Genomic DNA, 19,545 nt, shown 5'->3' with positions numbered 1-19,545 from the left:
GTGTTGCAGACGTTTCGTCCCCTTTCTAGGTGACATCCTCAGTGCTTGGGAGCCTCCTGTGAAGCGCTTCTGTGATGTTTCCTCCGGCATTTATAGTGGCTTGTCTCTGTCGCTTCCGATTGTCAGTTGCTGTCCGCTGCAGTGGCCGGTATATTGGGTCCAGGTCGATGTGTTTGTTGATAGAAACTGTGGATGAGTGCCATGCCTCTAGGAATTCCCTGGCTGTTCTCTGTTTGGCTTGCCCTATAATAGTAGTGTTGTCCCAGTCGAATTCATGTTGTTTGTCATCTGCATGTGTGGCTACTAAGGATAGCTGGTCGTGTCGTTTCGTGGCTAGTTGGTGTTCATGGATGTGGGTTGTTAGCTGTCTTCCTGTTTGTCCTATGTAGTGTTTTGTGCAGTCCTTGCATGGGATTTTGTACACTACGTTGGTTTTGCTCATGCTGGGTATCAGGTCCTTTGTCCTGGTGAGTTGTTGTCTGAGAGTGGCTGTTGGTTTGTGTGCTGTTATGAGTCCTAGAGGTCGCAGCAGTCTGGCTGTCAGTTCGGAAATGCTCCTGATGTATGGGAGTGTGGCTAGTCCTTTGGGTTGCGGCATGTCCTCGTTCCATTGTCTTTCCCTTAGGCATCTGTTGATGAAATTGCGTGGGTATCCGTTTTTGGTGAATACATTGTATAGGTGTTCTTCTTCCTCTTTTTGCAGTTCTGGTGTGCTGCAGTGTGTTGTGGCCCTTTTGAATAGTGTCCTGATGCAACTTCGTTTGTGTGTGTTGGGGTGGTTGCTTTCATAGTTCAGGACTTGGTCTGTGTGTGTGGCTTTCCTGTATACCTTGTGCTGAATTCTCCGTTCGGTGTTCTCTGTACCATCACGTCTAGCAATGGGAGTTGGTTGTCCTTTTCTTCCTCTCTCGTGAATCAGATTCCTGTGAGTGTGGCGTTGATGACCAGGTGTGTGTTCTCTATTTCTGTGTTTTTGATGATTACAAAGGTGTCATCCACATATCTGACCCAGAGTTTGGGTTGTATTTGCGGTAAGACTGTTTGTTACACAAACCAGACATCCCACTCAGACCCATAGTATCACTACCAGGGACACCATCACACAAACTGGCTAAAGAGCTACAGCAGAAACTGAAACACCTGATCAGCGGATCCAGACACTCTATACAGTCAACACAATAATTCTTGGACATCATCAGAAATATACACATAGACAAGGAAGAAACCATGGTCTCATTCGATGTAACGGCACTGTTCACCTCTATCGACAAAACCCTAGCCAGAGAAACAATATCCAACCTGCTGGACATACAGAACAGACAACAGGACGTTGAACCTATTAACAAAGACGGCATACTTAAACTACTGGACCTGTGCCTCACAACACACTTCACATTCAACAACCAGATATACGAACAAATCAACGGAACACCCATGGGCTCACCGATCTCTGGACTCATAGCAGAAGCAGTAATGCAAAGGTTAGAACAAACAGTCTTACCGCAAATACAACCCAAACTCTGGGTCAGATATGTGGATGACACCTTTGTAATCATCAAAAACACAGAAATAGAGAACACACACCTGGTCATCAATGCCACACTCACAGGAATCTGATTCACGAGAGAGGAAGAAAAGGACAACCAACTCCCATTGCTAGACGTGATGGTACAGAGAACACCGAACGGAGAATTCAGCACAAGGTATACAGGAAAGCCACACACACAGACCAAGTCCTGAACTATGAAAGCAACCACCCCAACACACACAAACGAAGTTGCATCAGGACACTATTCAAAAGGGCCACAACACACTGCAGCACACCAGAACTGCAAAAAGAGGAAGAAGAACACCTATACAATGTATTCACCAAAAACGGATACCCACGCAATTTCATCAACAGATGCCTAAGGGAAAGACAATGGAACGAGGACATGCCGCAACCCAAAGGACTAGCCACACTCCCATACATCAGGAGCATTTCCGAACTGACAGCCAGACTGCTGCGACCTCTAGGACTCATAACAGCACACAAACCAACAGCCACTCTCAGACAACAACTCACCAGGACAAAGGACCCAATACCCAGCATGAGCAAAACCAACGTAGTGTACAAAATCCTATGCAAGGTCTGCACAAAACACTACATAGGACAAACAGGAAGACAGCTAACAACCCACATCCATGAACACCAACTAGCCACGAAACGACACGACCAGCTATCCTTATTAGCCACACACGCAGATGACAAGCAACATGAATTCGACTGGGACAACACCACTATTATAGGGCAAGCCAAACAGAGAACAGCCAGGGAATTCCTAGAGGCATGGCACTCATCCACAGATTCAATCAACAAACACATCAACCTGGACCCAATATACCGGCCACTGCAGCGGACAGCAACTGACAACCAGAAGCGGCAGAGACAAGCCACTATAAATGCCGGAGGAAACATCACAGAAGCGCTTCACAGGAGGCTCCCAAGCATTGAGGATGTCACCTAGAAAGGGGACGAAATGTTTGCAACAAAAACTCCCAGCTCAGCGAACAGAACCACAAATTCCCACCAGTCTCTGTGATTGACCCTACCCTCACTAAGGTCATCCTCTTGTTCCTCACATAAGTGTAGAATGCCTTAGGGTTTTCCTTAATCTTCCTCCCTAAAAGCTTTTTCATGCCCCTTCTAGTTCTCCTAAGTCCATTCTTCAGTTCCTTCCTGGCTACCTTATAACCCTTTAAAGACCTGTCTGATCCTTACTGCCTCAACCTTAAGTAAGCTTCCTCTTGACTAGATGTTCCACAGCCCTTGTCACCCAAGATGCTTTCAACCTACCATCAGTAGGTTGCCTCAGTGGGACAAACCTGTCCAGCAGTATCAGCAAGTGCTCCCTAAACAACCTCCACATTTCTGACGTACATTTCCCTGAGAACTTCTGTTCCGAATTTAGACACCCAGTTCCTGCTGAGTAGCATTGTAATTCCTCTTCCCCCAATTAAATACTTTCCCATACCATCTGCTCCTATCCTTCTCCATGGGTGTGTGAAAGGTGAGGCAGTTGTGGTCACTGTCACCGAAATGCTCTCCCACCGAGAGATCTGACACCTGGCCTGGTTCATGGCCAAGCACCAAATCCAATATGGCCTCCCCTCTAGTTGGCCTATTTACATATTGAGTCAGGAACCCTTCCTGGACACACCTAACAAAAACTGCTCCATCCAAACTATTTGAACTAATTTTAGGGAAGTTAAAGTCTCCCATGACAACAACCCTGTTGTTTCTATACCTTTCCAAAACCTGCCTCCCAATCTGCCCCCCAGTGTCTATGGGAGGGGGGGGCCTGTAGAAAACTCCCAAGAAAGTGACTGCTCCTTTCCTGTTTCTGACTTGCCCCCATACCGACTCAGTCGACAAACCTTCCTCGACAACCTCCCTTTCTGCAGCTGTGATACTATCCCTGTCTAGCAATGCCACTCCTCCATCTCTTTTACCACCCCCATCCCTTTTGAAACATCTAAACCCTAGAACATCCAACATTCCTATCCCTGTGATATCCAAGTCCCCACAATGGCCACAATCTCACTGTTCCAAGTACTGATCCATGTTCTGAGTTTGTCACCCTTATTCCTGACACTTCCAGTGTTAAAATAGTCACACTTCAACCCATCACACTGACTGCAATGTTGCCCTATCAACTGTCTATCCCTCCTCACAGACTCCTCACATAAACTGTACCTGGTTGTTCAGTACCTCCTCCATCCTCTGATCTGTAGCTCCGGTTCCCACTCTCCTACCAATCTAGTTTCAGACTGAAGGGGGTACTGAGCTGGCTTCTGGATTCGTTGTAGTGCGTGGCGTGTAGGAGGACCCACAATGCCCTTGGAGAGGGCGTACTGATGATGTGCACAGCCCAGCCCTGGGGTCCTCACCCTGAAGCTGATTCAATGCTGGTTACCTCACCGCTCAGAGTTAATAGACGGGCACATGTGTACACAAGGAGAGTGCTTTACATGTTTAACACCCGTGGAAAGCACAGCTCTCGTGCAGACATCATTCTGACAACAGTGATTAATCCCTCTGAGATCAAACACTGTGCAAAACCAAACAAGGAACTCATCAGAACAAAGTTGAAATCCCATCTCCTCCACTTCCATGGCACTCGGATTAAATCACAGGACAGGGGGACATGCGGGAGGGGGAGGGGGAGGGGGAGGGGCAGGGGATAATCCACTCAGAGATGGAAACATTTCTTTTAACCCATCCCACAGCACGGACACAGAACCTTCGGCCCAACCAGTCCATGCTGACCATAGTCCCAAACTAAACTCGTCCCACTTACATGGTCCATCTCCCTCCAAACCTTTCCTATTCATGAACTTATCCAAATATCTTTTAAAAGTTGAACCTGTCCCCGCATCCACCACTTCCTCTGGCAGCTCATTCCTCACACAAACCACCCTTTGTGTAAAAAAAGTTGCCCCTCATCTTTTTAAATCTTTCTCCTCTCACCTTAAAATCATGCACCCCCCTATTTTCAACTCCCCCACCCCAGGGAAAGACCTTTGCTATTCACCTTATCTATACCTCTCGTGATTTTATAAACCTCCGTAAGGTCACCCCTTAACCTCCTATGCTTCTTCATCGCCTTCCTTCACATCTCAAGCCCTCCATTCCCAGCAACATCCGGGTAAATCCTCAAACCCTCCATTCCCAGCAACATCCGGTAAATCCTCAAACCCTCCATTCCCAGCAACATCCGGGTAAATCTTGCTACAGGAATCAAAGGACAAGGAGAAAGCGGGAACAGGGGACCCGGATTATCAGCAATGATCCAATTGGATGACAGAGCAGGCACGAGGGGCTGAATAGCCTCCTCCTGTTCCAATTTCTTATGGTGTTATCCACCAGCACAAACACCCACTTCCTCGGTAAGGTCCTGGGGAGTGTTGCTGAACAAAGAGACTTGGAGTGCAGGCTCATAGCTCCTTGAAAGTGGAGTCGCAGGTAGATAGGATAATGAAGGAGGCTTTTGGTATGCTTTCTTTTATTGGTCAGAGTACTGAGTACAGGAGTTGGGAGGTCATGTTGCAACTGTACAAGACATTGGTTACGCTACTGTTGGAATACTGTGTGCAATTCTGGTCTCCTTCCTATCGGAAGGATGTTGTGAGACTTGAAAGGGTTCAGAAAAGATTTACAAGGATGTTGCCAGGGTTGGAGGATTTTGCCTATAGGGAGAGATTGAATAGACTAGGGCTGTTTTCCCTGGAGCGTCGGAGGCTGAGGGGTGACCTTATAGAGGTTTACAAAATCATGAAGAGCATGGATAGGATAAATAGACAAAGTCTTTTCCCTGGGTTGGGGGAGTCCAGAACTAGAGGGCATAGGTTTAGGGTGAGAGGGGAATGATATAAAAGAGACCTAAGGGGCAACTTCTTCACACAGAGGGTGGTGTATGTGTGGAATGAGCTGCCAGAGGATGTGGTGGAGGCTGGTACAATTACAACATTTCAGAGGCATCTGGATGGGTATATGAACAGGAAGGGTTCGGAGGGATATGGGCCAGGTGGTGACAGGTGGGACTAGATTGGGTTGGGATATCTGGTCGGCATGGATTTGTTGAACGGAAGGGTCTGTTTCCGTGCTGTGCATCTCTATCACTCTATGACTCAGACAGCACCTTCCAAACCCACGACCGCTTCCATCTAGAAGCTCAAGGGCAGCAGATACATGGGAACACCACCCCCTGTAAGTTACCCTCTGAGCTCCTCGCCATCCCGACTTGGAAATATATCACCGTTCCTTCAGTGTGGCTGGGTCAGAATCCTGGAATTCCCTCTCTAAGGGCATTGTGGGTCAACCCACAGCACATGGACTGCAGTGGGTCAAGAAGGCAGCTCACCCCCACCTTCTCAAGGGGCAACTAGGAACAGGGTAATAAAGATCTCATCCCACAGATAAATTGAAAATGTAGGTATAGCACAGTGAGCTCTGTTCCCACTCTGCAGCATCGAAGAGATGGTGTGAAATGAGGGGATTGAGGATACAGAAAGCACTGAGAGATCAGTCAGTGCCAAGGGACAGCACTTAGTCCAGATGCAGGAAGTGAATCGAGACAGAAGGCCAGAAACACGAAACTCAGACCATTTTTGTTCTTTAAAAAATAAATTCTCAGCACAGAGTCATCTACAGTCATCAGGAAATACCAAAGAGCAATCTGCCCTGTCCTGAATAACTGCTCTCGAACATTAACTGAAGAGAACAGCATCTTCCCACATCCGATGTGAATGGTTTAGACTGAGAGTGACCTTGTGATTACAACACCTAGCCTCTAACTGACAGTGCTGGAAGCTTATCACAGTTCTAGAACATAGAACAATTCAGCACAGACAGGCCCTTCGGCCCTCGATGTTGTGCCGACCTGTGAGCTATTCTCAGCTCGTCCCCCTACACTATCCCATCGTCATTTTAATTCATGGGATTAAAATGTTCTTTAAAAAAAAAATTCTCAGCACAGAGCTTCTCCCACCAAGATATACGCAGGGTCAGCCTGAATACGGACAGGCAGTGTCTAAAAGAACTCCCAGCAACAAAGAAATCACGTACCCCTCTGGTCAATCGCTGCCTGGCTCTGTTTGCTCGGTTCTGAAATGAATAGAAAAACATTTTGTGTTTAGTTCATTTCTGTGATACACATGTTGTCCTCAACAGGTCGATGTCCCCGAACCCACACATTCCTGGACAATTCCCCATGGCCAATCCACTTTAAGCTGCACGCCTTAGGACTGTGGGAGGAAACCGGAGCACCCGGAGGGGACCGACGCAGACACAGGGGAGAATGTGCAAGCTCCACACAGTCAGTCACCCGAGGGTGGAATCAAACCCGTGTCCCTGGCGCTGTGAGGGAGCAGTGGTAACCACTGAGCCACTGTGGAAGTACAGGAAGCAGTGAGACGTGGGGACAGAGACACAGAGAGAGGACAGGACAGAGGGAAAGACAGAGAGCAGGGTGTGTGGCAGACACTCACCTGACTGCCTCCTGCCCCGGCGCAGGGTGAGCGGAGTGTCTGTGTTCAGCAGTGGAAAGATTTTCTTTGTTCTCTCTGGGGTGTATATAAACCCTGGAGGTTCTAGAATGGGAGGGAAAAGTTGAATTAAAAACATTCACTTGTTTCCCAGGAAATGGAGAGAGTGTTGCTGTGTGTGGATTTATGGCTGGAGATTTCACACTGCCATCTCCCAGCTCCAGGATAACACTCACCACTTTCTTCAAACCACTTCATCTCTCTCAGTCCTTTCCATGTCTAACAATTCCAAAATTCCCACCGGATTGATACTCGCTCATCAGAAAATCCTACACTCCCTCAATGCGGCACTACCTCTGCACTCTCCCTCCGACAGTGCCCACTCCCTCAGCACTGACCCTCTGACAGTGCCCACTCCCTCAGCACTGACCCTCTGACAGTGCCCACTCCCTCAGCACTGACCCTCCGACAGTACGGCGATCCCTCAACACTGACTTTTCGACAGTGTGGCATTCCCTCAGCACTGAACCTCTGACAGTGTGGCACTCCCTCAACACTGACTCTCCGACAGTTCTGTGCTCCCTCAGCACTGACCTTCCGACAGTGCCCACTCCCTCAGCACTCACCCTCCGACAGTGCCCACTCCCTCAGCACTCACCCTCCGACAGTGCCCACTCCCTCAGCACTCACCCTCCGACAGTGCCCACTCCCTCAGCACTGACGTTCTGACAGTGCCCACTCTCTCAGCACTGACCCTCTGACAGTGCCCACTCCCTCAGCACTGACCCTCCGACAGTGCGGCGCTCCCTCAGCACTGACCCTCCGACAGTGCCCACTCCCTCAGCACTGACCCTCTGACAGTGCCCATTCTCTCAGCACTGACCCTCTGACAGTGCGGCGCTCCCTCAGCACTGACCCTCTGACAGTGCCCACTCCCTCAGCACTGACCATCCGACAGTGTCCACTCCCTCAGCACTGACCCACTGACAGTTCCCACTCCCTCAGCAGTGACCCTCTGACATTGTGGCACTCCCTCAGCACTGACCCTCTGAAGTGCCCACTCCCTGAGCACTGACCCTCCGACAGTGCGGCACTCCCTAAGCACTGACCCTCCGACAGTGCCCACTCGCTCAGCAATGACACTCCGACAGTGCCCACTCCCTCAGCACTGACCCTCCGACAGTGCGGCACTCCCTAAGCACTGACCCTCCGACAGTGCCCACTCGCTCAGCAATGACACTCCGACGGTGCGGCACTCCCTCAGCACTAACCCTCCAATATTGGGGCAAACCCTAAGCATTGACCCTCTGACGGTGCGACACTCCCTCAGCACTGACCCGCCGACAATGCGGCGCTCCCTCAGCACTGACCCTCCAACAGAGCTGACTCGGATGGTTTCCATGTGTTCACTAACAGCAGGTCATGCTGATGAAGCAGCAGAGAGCCTGGTTACTGACCTGACTGTCTCCGACCTCGCTGGAATGTGAAGGGATCATCGAATCGGGGAGAAGATGGAATGCTCAGCAATGATTCGGGACTGATCGGAATGTCTGGAGCATCTGGGGAAAAAAATAAATTACTGTCCAGCATCTACAAGAGAAATCTGTGTGTAGTGTCAAAGGACATTGAATCATCAGTGTTTCCGACAGTGTGACGCTCCCTCAGCACTGACTCTCCCACAGTGCCCACCTCCTCAGCACTGACCATCCGACAGTGCCCACTCCCTCAGCACTGACCCTCCGACAGTGCCCACTCTCTCAGCACTGACCCTCTGACAGTGCGACGCTCCCTCAGCACTGACCCTCCAACAGTGCAGCACTCCCTCAGCACTGACCCTCCAACAGTGCAGCACTCCCTCAGCACTGACCCTCCGACATTGCCCACTCCCTCAGCACTGACCCTCCGACAGTGCGGCACTCCCTTAGTGATAACCATGCCTCATGAATAGGTCCTGGACCCTCAATCTTTGCACCCACTCAGTCTGTGTTTCCACAGTGGAGTCAGTGAAGTGTTGGGCATGTTGAAGCGAGGGGTGGGTTTACTTACAGTGAGAATGGTTTTCGAGCAGAACTTGTTTCGCCTGTGAACAGAAATGGGAGAAGATCCATCAACACTGGGACAGCGAGGATCATACGGAGATCATTAACTAGCAACACAACTGGTCAATGCAGATCAAACATCCCACTAACTAGCAACACAGCAAGAGTTGAGAGAATAGTTGACTAACTGGCACTAGCTGCATGGAGTAATCTCTGCTTCCACGTGGCAGCGTATCCTCGCTGCTCCGTGATCCCAGATCCAGGCCCTGGGGCCATGGGGAAACTGAGCTCTCTCTAACTCTTCACTCTCCCTCACACCGTTTGGCCAAGAGCCCTCACATTCACTCAATGTCGAGTAATAACTGGCAAAGTGGGGCCGTAAATCCCAACATGTCACCTGACCAACTTACCAAAGGCCACTCTCCCCCTCAGGCCTGCTATCGCATTCTGTAAGATGGTGGCCTGTGCTCTAACCCCCTGCTTGCCCTGATATCCACACCCCACCCCCACCCTGTTTATCCGTTAAGATCCACCAATCCCAGTCTTGGACAGATTGAACTGGACAGTTGCCGATCGCATTGTTCTCTGGGGAAGATACAGGCATCCTGCAGAGAGAATTCCTCCTCTCCCTCTTCAACTGGGAGAATCCCTCAATAAAGTTTCTTCTGAAAAGAGGGATCACACTCCCCCATCCCACCATATCCCCTCAGTATCATCAATATGTGTGTGTGTGTGTTTGTATCTGTGTGCGTGAGAGATGGCATCTGTGTAAGAGTGTGTGTAAGTACATGCATGTGTGAGAGAGTGTGTGTGAAAGAGAGAGTGTGCACGTGAGAATGTGAATATGTGCTTGCATGAGAGAGGCAAGGTGTATGTGTGCCTGTGTATCTGTCTGTGTGTGTGACTGTGTGCATGTGTGTGCGCGTGGATGTGTGTGTATTTGTGTGCGTGAGAGTGTCTGTGTGTCTGTTGGTGTGTCTGCGTGTGGCTGTGAGAGTGTGTGTCTGTGTGTGTGGTTGGTGCATCTGTGTGTGTGAGAGTGTGTGTGTCTATGTTTGTGTGTCTCTGTCTGTGTCAGTCTGAAATCCAAGACAGTTTTGCCAATTCCTCAATCCAATGAACGATAGCGAAGGTCTGAAGGTCATTTCAAAGATGTTGGTCGTTTCCTTCCCTCCGAGGGCAGGGAATCTGGGGAATTCTGTCGCAATCTTTTCACCCATTTTATCCAGGAATGGGAACGTATGGATGTGAGCTAACTCCGGCCTCGCTCCGCTATCGCGCCATCGCTGAGTGTGTCTCCGATGTCACAGAGAACGGAACATTTAAGCCAGGCTGACACTGCCAGCGTGTGTGTGGCACAGGGAGTGCTGCACGGGCACAGGTACCTCAAGACCTAGCAGCTGAAACAGGCCATTCAGCCCATCTGCTTCCCTGATCGTTCACACAAGACTTTAAATCAAGGCACTGGGGGGACACACCAAAGACTGGATTCCAAAGGAGAACCATTGGGGGAGCTTGTCGTGTTGAACACTGACCCCTTAATAAATACCACCAGCTGCATACAGCCCTGGAATCCATGGTCTAACAGCGGTGGGATCGCACTGCAGAGGGTGGAGAGAGTAGGGATTGGAACAAAGTCAGCCCCAGGTACACCTCACGGAATCAGAGTTCCCTCACTGGGGCTGTTAACCTGGTCCAATCAGGGAGCCCTGGCTGACAGATAGAAACAAGAAGGGTTCTGCTCAGTCTGAGAGCTGGCTCTGAGGGAGCTGGGTCAGGGTCAGGGACTCTCCGTGTGTAAATAAAGGGGTCTTGGTGATGGGGCACTGGTCCCTGGGGAGTCAGTCCACATATTAAAGGATGGAGTATGGACCAGTTCTCCTCCCCCTGTGTTGTCATGTACGTTATGTTTCCCATTTTAAACTCAATTGTTTGAATTGTGCCTGGTTCAGGCTCATTGAACGGAGTAACTAATTGTTGCTCATACACAGCATGGGTTAGAGTTTAAATGCACAAATCAGAATCACTGCGGTCCGCACATGTATATAAATAACAAACACCGCTGTCCACACTGAGGGCTGGCTCTGAGGGGTCAGAGCCAGGGTCAGGGACAGGGACAGGGTCAGGGACAGGTGAGGGTCAGGGACAAGGACAGTGTGAGGGTCTGGGTCAGGGACAGGGTGAGGATCAGGGACAGGGTCAGGGACAGGGTGAGGGTCAGGGTCAGGGACAGGGTCAGAGCCAGGGTCAGGGTCAGGGTCAGAACCAGGGTCAGGGACAGGGTCAGAGCCAGGGTCAGGGACAGGGTCAGAGCCAGGGTCAGGGTCAGGGACCCTCAGTGTATAAATAAAGGGGGATGTGGTGACAGGATACTGGCCTCTGGGGAGTTCTCTCAAGGGGATTTATCAGGATGTTGCCTGGGCTGGAGGGTTTCCAATATGAGGAGAGACTGGGGTTGTTTCTGTTGGAGGAAAAGTGGACCTGATTGAGACGCATAAAACTGTGAGGAGCGTAGACAGGAAGAAACTCTCCCCTTGTTGGAGGGTTTCGAGCATAAGCCCTTCATCAGGAATGAGAGACAGTAGCCAAGCAGGCTAAGATAAAAGGTAGGGAGGAGGGACTTGAGGGAGGGGCGATGGAGGTGGGATGGGTGGAAGGAGGTCAAGGTGAGGGTGATAGGCCGGAGTGGGGTGGGGGCGGAGAGGACTCACTGAAATCCTTGTAGAGGGAGGAAGAGAGCTTCTTCAAGGAAGGCATCCTTGCAAGAGGATTCGCAGTAGGTTAAAATCTTCGAGTAAAAAGTGAGGTCTGCAGATGCTGGAGATCACAGCTGAAAATGTTTTATCTTAGCCTGCTTGGCTACTCTCTCTCATTCCTGATGAAGGGCTTATGCTCGAAACGTCGAATTCCCTATTCCTGAGATGCTGCCTGGCCTGCTGTGCTTTAACCAGCAACACATTTTCAGCTGTGATCTCCAGCATCTGCAGACCTCATTTTTTACTCCTTGTTAGAGGGATCACTGACCTGGCAGCATCGAGTTAAGGTTTAAGATAAGGGGCAGGAGGCCTTATGGGGAATGTGAGGAGGAACCTCCTGCCTGAGGCTGGTGGGATCTCGAACCCACTGCCTGCGAGGGTGGGAGAGCCGCAAACCCTCATCACATTGAAGGTGGATTTAGATTTGTGTTTGCGATGCCAAGGCTATGAGCAAAGTGCTGGGAAACACGATTAAAATCATTCAGGAGCTTGTTTTTTAGATTGGTGCAGATGGGCCAAAGGGTCTTTCTCTGTGTTGCAGATCGCTATGACTAAGTGTGGACAATCTGCCCATTATCCCAGCACTTTGTAAATGGCGCAACATGAATGCACATCTTTTTTCTTCAGGAGTCAATGCCTGGGAAGGAGTCTCGTGTCATTCTGCTGCCTCCTGCTGGCTGAGCGGACATTGCATTTCAGCCGAAGAGTTTGTGATTGATCATCAGTAATCCTTATTGAGTTTGTCTAATCAATAATTCAGGCCATTCAGACCATCGAGATTGCTGCTATAACCCTCGATTTACTTCCTGATTAAAAATTTCTCTTTAATAAACTGAATGAATATTCAGCCTCCACAGAATTCCCCAGATTCCCTGCCCTCGTTCACTGGATTGAGGAAATAGATTTCAGACTGACACAGAGACACAGACACACCCAGACACACACACATGGATACACACACACACACACAGGGATACACACACACACACACACACAGGGATATACACACACAGGGACACACACACACACACACACACACAGGGATACACACACAGACACACTGTCACACACCTAGACACACACATCCAGACACACACACACACACACAGGGACACACGCACACACACACACAGGGGCACACTCTGTCACACACCCAGACACACACACACACAGGGGCACACTCTGTCACACACCCAGACACACACACGGACACATACACACACGCCCGGACACACTCTGTCTCACACACACACACACACACAAACACACAGGGGCACACTCTGTCACACACACAGGGGCACACACACACACAGGAGCACACTCTGTCACACACCCAGACGCACACACACACGGACACACTCTGTCACACACACAGGGATACACACACACACACACAGGGACACACTCTGTCACACACCCAGACGCGCACACACACAGGGATACACACACACACAGGGGCACACTCTGTCACACACCCAGACACACACACACACGGACACACACACAGGCACACTCTGTCACACACCCAGACACACACACACACATACACATGGACACACTCTGTCACACACCCAGACTAACACACACACACAGGGGCACACTCAGTCACACACCCACACACATACACACACACACATATACACACACACAGGGGCACTCTCTGTCCCACACCCAGATACACACACACACACACACACACACACAGAGTCCCGCACATGCACACTCATACACCTCCCCATGTGCACAGCAACACTGTCCCCCACGTGCACGCTCACACAGTCCCCCACGTGCACGCTCACACACTCCCCCACGTGCACGCTCACACACTCCCCCCACGTGCACGCTCACACAGTACCCCACATGCACGCTCACAAAGTCCCCCACGTGCACACTCACACAGTCCCCCACATGCACGCTCACACAGTCCTCCACGTGCACACTCACACACTCCCCCATGTGCACGCTCACACAGTCTCCCACGTGCACGCTCACACAGTACCCCACGTGCATGCTCACACAGCCCCCACGTGCACAGACAGCTGATGGTGGGACCGAGCACCTTCTGTGGGATGGATGCTGGGTGATTCTCGATGATCAGGCGTTTCAGGTAATGGATCCACAATCTCTTCTCCTCCTGGTTCTTCCCCTGGGAAAACAGACCAATCAGAACCAACCAAACACTTGCATTTATATAGCACTTTACACTCCCACGGAATCTCTGAAACACTACTGCCAAATCCTAACCCTAACCCTAACCCTTTAGGAACCTGAGTCACCAGGGTAAGGCAGGAAACTCAGCAGCCAATGTGTGCACAGGAAGCTCCCACAAACAGCTTTATGATAATGACCAGGACCCCAGGGGGGGTACCTCCTTCAAACAGGAGGGGACACTAACTCAACAGGGGCAATGGGGCCTGGGCACCTCCAACAGTGTGGCACTCCCCCCTGTCCTACACTACGTTGGGGATGGGGGGGAGCCCGAACCTGGGGTGGAACGTGATCCCAGAGTCGAAAGATCCCGAGGTGAGGGAGGGTGGGGGTGGGGTGGTGTTGGGGTGGAGGGGTGGGGTCGGGTGGGAGTGGGGGGTGGGGGTGGGGGTGGGGTGGGGGGGTGCACTGACCTGGAGAGTGTGCTGCCGCTTCGGGATGGTCAGATCCGTCACTCGGAAACTCAGCTGATCCTTCACGTTCTCCGATAACGTCAGGTTACAGCACTGCCGGGCGGGAACAAAAACAGCTGCATTTCTATGGCGCCACACTCCAATGGTGTCTGATCTGACCATAACACAAGACCGTGAGGAGGAGGAACAGGAGGAGGCCAATCGGCCCCTCGAGCCAGCCCTGCCATCCAACAGGAACTTGGCTGATCCAACATTCCTCGCGTCTCCTTTCCCCTCGACTCCCCGAGTGATCAAGGGTCTCTCGCTCTCAGCCTTAAACATACCCACGGGCCCTGCCCCCACAGCTCTCTGGGACAAGGAGTTTCAAAGACACTCCACCCTCAGCAACGAGAAACCCCTCCCCATCTCAGTCTTCAGTTGGAGCCCCTTTACTCTAAGACTGTGCCCTCTGACCCCAGACCCTCCTGTGAGGGGGAACACTCCCTCAGCATTGACCCTCCGACAGTGCCCACTCCCTCAGCACTGACCCTCCGACAGTGCCCACTCCCTCAGCACTGACCCTCCGACAGTGCCCACTCCCTCAGCACTGACCCTCCAACAGTGCCGACTCCCTCAGCACTGACCCTCCGACAGTGCCCACTCCCTCAGCACTGACCCTCCGACAGTGCCGACTCCCTCAGCACTGACCCTCCAACAGTGCCCACTCCCTCAGCACTGACCCTCCAACAGTGCCCACTCCCTCAGCACTGACCCTCCAACAGTGCCGACTCCCTCAGCACTGACCCTCCGACAGTGCCCACTCCCTCAGCACTGACCCTCCGATAGTGCCCACTCCCTCAGCACTGACCCTCCGACAGTGCGGCACTCCCTCAGCACTGACCCTCCGACAGTGCCCACTCCCTCAGCACTGACCCTCCGACGGGGGAGGGAGTGAATGAGGAGGGGCTCAGGATGGAAGTGCTTATGCATAGTCATGATTTTCCTTCCCTACCCCCCCACCGCCCAACCCCCAACCCCTTGCCCTGGGGAGGTGGGAGGGGGGCAGTGATACTCACGAAGATGTGCGTGTTGTAAGTGTACTGATCCCCCCGCCTCTTGGTGATCAGCAGCATCTTATCGAACAGGAACAACGTCCGCTCTTTCTTGGCTCTCTGCACCCGGAATGTTCCCTCCAGGACCAACTCTCCAAACGCTATGAGGTCCGGCCCCTTCCAGTTCAACAGCGAGTTCTGAATCTCCTGCAGCAGAACATGATAGGATCAAAAAGATGGGTGAACGGCCCCTTTCATCAACAGGGAGAAATGTTTCCAATCGTGGGGAGAGACTGGGACCCGAGGGCACAGCCTTAGGTTGAAGGGATGAGGAGGAGTCCACTTCATGTTAAAGGATGTGTTTGGGTGACCAGAGGGCACTGTTCCTCTTCAAGTTACTCCCATGTCCCCAACTCTCTCCCTTCCCCCCTCCTCCCACATCCCCTTCCTCCCCCCTTCCTTTACCCTGTCCCTTGCCCTTTGCCCTTTCCCACGCCCTTTACCCTCTCCCTCAGGACGGAGATGAGGAGGAGTCTCTCCAGCCAGAGGGTGGGGACCCTGAGGAACCCATTGCCTCAGAGGGCTGTGGAGAACAAGTCACTGAGTGTATTTAAGCCAGAGATAGAGAGGTTCCTGATTATTAATGGGATTAAGGATTTCGGGGAGAAGGCAGGAGAAAGGATTGGGAAACCAGCCATGATCGAATGATGGAGAAGACCTGATGGGCTGAGTGGCCTCATCCTGTTCCTGGATCATGTGGTCTTCTAGCACAGGGTCATTCACAAACTTCAGCCCCCCCCCCTCACCAACCCCCATGTACCCCCTCTCCCTCCAGTGTCTCCGACAAACTCCCTCCACCATCATTCTCCACACGTTTCTCACTAACTGTGGGTGTGGGGGGGCTGCTGCCGAGACGGATCGATTTCCCCGAGAGCACCCACCACCCCACACGTCCCCTGACCGACCAATCACAGTCTCCAGAGAGGTGGACCGGCGAGCGGAGTGGGAGGGGGATTGGGGATTGGGGAATAGGGCAAGGGGGAGGCAGAGGGTAAAGGGCAAGGGGGGGTTAAAGGGCAAGAGAGAGAGTAAAGGGCTGGGGGAGGGCAAAGGGCGTGGGAGAGGGCAAAGGGCGTGGGAGAGGGTAAAGGGCGAGGGAGAGGGTAAAGGGCGTGGGAGAGGGTAAAGGGCGAGGGAGAGGGTAAAGGGCGTGGGAGAGGGTAAAGGGCGAGGGAGAGGGTAAAGGGCATAGGGAGGGCAAAGGACGTGGGAGAGGGTAAAGGGCGAGGGAGAGGGTAAAGGGCAAGGGACAGGGTAAAGGGAGAGGGAGAGGGGAAGGTGAGAGAGCGGGTAAAGGGCGAGGGAGAGGGCAAAGGGCGAGGGAGAGAGTAAAGGGAGAGGGAGATACGGAGGTGAGGGGGAGGGTAAAGGGTGAGGGGAGGAAGGGGATGTGGGAGGAGGGGGGAAGGGAGAGTTGGGGACATGGGAGTAACTTGAAGAGGAACAGTGCCCTCTGGTCACCCAAACACATCCTTTAACATGAAGTGGGATAGTGCCTATAGCTGGGCTTTGTGTAACACTGAGGGCGACACTGTCACCACTCTCTAACGTAGTGAAGGGCACGTTCCCTCCCCGCTCCCCCCCCTTGTCCCCCACCCGAGGCCTGGGTACAGACGGTAGACCCCTCTTGTCTTTACCTGTAACCTCACTGCTTGTTCCTGTTTCCTCTTCATGTCGTTGATGTACCAGGCCACAGCTGTCATGGTGATGATCGCCTCCTTCACCATCTCATAACCCTCCGCGCTTTTATCAAAGTGTTTCGCCAATTCCTGTAACGGGAACCATCGGACAACCATTAAACCCACCGCGCGCACGTTGTAACCTCTATCGCTGCTGGACCCTGTGCCCGTTTCCTCAGCAACCATGGGGCTTGGCCAATCCCCAATTGTCATCTACTCGGCATCATGGGAAGATCAGGAGAGGAGGACAACCCAACCATTCGACCAAGTCCCCGTCCCATTTGATCCTGGGTGATCCATTTCCAAACTCAACATTTCACAGCCCTTCCTGATTCCCTGCTGCCCCTGTGTGCTCGCTTTCTGTGCTTCATATACAAGATGCCCCCAAGTCCCTTTGTGTCACAAGCTACTCCCTTTGTTTTTTACTAAAAGCTGTTCCTTGGCTCAAGGAGACTCTGTCCTTGATTTTTCTTCAGAGGGGTAATAAACCGGGCCGGGCTCCGATCAGGCTGGTTTGGTACAGAGATGAAAAGGATTTTGAGAGGCCTTTTGTTTCTATGTAAACAGATGAGACTTCAGGCCAAGGTGGTCATGTTTTAGAAGTGACCTGTACAATGAAAGGGGAGCGGTCAGCTCTCTCACTGAGCTGAGCTGAGCAGTTTTAGTTCAGTCTTGAACTGGTTGGAAGTTCAACAGGGAGCTGTGTGGAAACTCTCTCTCTTTTCTACCCTTCAACCTCACCCTGTAAGCACGTGTTCCATTAAAACTGGGTTTTAAAGGGAGTTTGCTAATTGGGACTGTTGTATATATTCGGAACAGCATAATTAAGTCCAGTTTCTTTATGTTTCATTGTGTAATTTTGTGAATAAATTTTTGTCTGTTTTAAAATCGAGTAGTCAACCTCGCGATCTTACTCCGGGTAATTTTCACTGTACATTTACAGAAACAAATTGCAAAGTTATGGTCTGGAGCTGCCCGCTTCAGAATGTTTTGAGTGGTCAGGCCTAGTCCAGAACAACATCTCTCTGCAGTCTTTCTTTCTGCCTCCCCTCCCAAAATGAATAACGCTGCATATTCCCACAGAAAGTTAATCTGCAGAAGCAGCAAGTGCTCAGGAAGGCAAATGCAGTGTTACCATTTATCGAAAAGGGGAATGGAATATTAAAGTAGGCAGGGTTTTGCTGCGTTATTACAGGCTGCGATGGGGACATGTCTGGAGCACCTTCTACAAGGCTGCCCTTCTTAGTTAAGAAAGGACTTGAGTGCATTAGAAGCAGTTCAGAGAGGTTTCACTAGCCTGACACCCAGGATACAGGGGAAGGGGAGGGATATGTTATAAGAAAGGTTGGACAGACTGGAAAACAAACCTCGGCCTAGTCACCAGGAAACAAGCCTCGGCCTAGTCACCGGAAATCAAGATTCGGCCTAGTAACAGACGACCAGTCCTGATCTAGTCACCAGGTGACCAGCTTTGACCTGGTTACCAAGGAGATGAGAAGAACGCGAGGTAATTGATGAAGACATACAAGTTTCAGAGGGGACTTAACGGGATCGATGCTGAGAGGGTGTTTCCCCTTGTGGGACAGACCAGAACTAGAGGTCACAAAGTGAAAGTAGGGCGTTTCCCTTCTATTTAGGATGAAGATAAATCTTTGAACTCTCTTCCCCAGACAGACTTGGATGCCCTGGGAATATTTTTAAGGTGGATGTAAATGAATTGCTGAAGAAAATGTAATGGAGGCAGGTGATTGGCCACGATCTTGCGTAAAGGTGGGGGGGGGGAGCAAAGACTCAAGGGGAGAAAAGGTCTCCTCCTGTTTCTTGTGGCCTTACTCCTGCCGAAGGTGGGGGAGGGGTACAGTCTGGTTAGGATGAGGCCCACTCCCTCAGGACTCTGCCCCTCCCAGCCCCTCAGGACCCTCATCCATTTCCAGAGAACTTTTGGTAAAAGCCTTCCTTTCAGAATCTTCTGGATGTTTTCTTCACCTCCCTCCCTCTCCTGTGAGAACGGACCAACACTGTAAAGGTGACCAGTGAGGTGGATGGTGGTCTAGGCTCCCTGTACACTACCCCTCACACCCACCCACCCCTCCCCCGGGTCCATTTAATCCCATCTCTGTCTGAGGAGATGAGCCCTACCTGCAGCAGGAGATGATACTTGAGGATCCTTTGGACTGGCTTTAACAGGTACGTTTCCAGCGGCAACGAATGTGACAGGGATGTCTGCCGCTCCCGGAAGAATTTGGCGAGGGTTCCGTTCTTCATGCATTCTCTCAGGACAGACACAGAGCTAGAGAAACAGGAAAAAGAACAACACAGAGCCACAACAGTGA

General features: G+C 51.5%; 1 protein-coding gene across 1 annotated transcript in view; it reads right to left on the bottom strand.

Moving 5' to 3' along the window:
• plekhg2 (pleckstrin homology domain containing, family G (with RhoGef domain) member 2) overlaps positions 1-19,545 on the bottom strand; it is a 132,494-nt gene that overhangs the window by 25,609 nt on the left and 87,340 nt on the right. The window contains exons 6-14 of the mRNA XM_060856007.1: positions 19,352-19,502; positions 17,171-17,302; positions 15,498-15,680; positions 14,443-14,535; positions 13,881-13,967; positions 9,073-9,106; positions 8,484-8,585; positions 7,030-7,131; positions 6,608-6,646 (exon numbers count right to left, since the gene is read on the bottom strand). Of these exons, the coding sequence (XP_060711990.1) occupies positions 6,608-6,646; positions 7,030-7,131; positions 8,484-8,585; positions 9,073-9,106; positions 13,881-13,967; positions 14,443-14,535; positions 15,498-15,680; positions 17,171-17,302; positions 19,352-19,502 (923 nt within the window). The remainder of the gene's footprint in view (positions 1-6,607; positions 6,647-7,029; positions 7,132-8,483; positions 8,586-9,072; positions 9,107-13,880; positions 13,968-14,442; positions 14,536-15,497; positions 15,681-17,170; positions 17,303-19,351; positions 19,503-19,545) is intronic.

Source organism: Hemiscyllium ocellatum, chromosome 47 (assembly GCF_020745735.1).
Source record: "Hemiscyllium ocellatum isolate sHemOce1 chromosome 47, sHemOce1.pat.X.cur, whole genome shotgun sequence".
Lineage (NCBI taxonomy): Eukaryota > Metazoa > Chordata > Chondrichthyes > Orectolobiformes > Hemiscylliidae > Hemiscyllium > Hemiscyllium ocellatum.
Note: the sequence above shows the minus strand (reverse complement) of the source record. Positions and strands in the feature narration are given on the sequence as shown.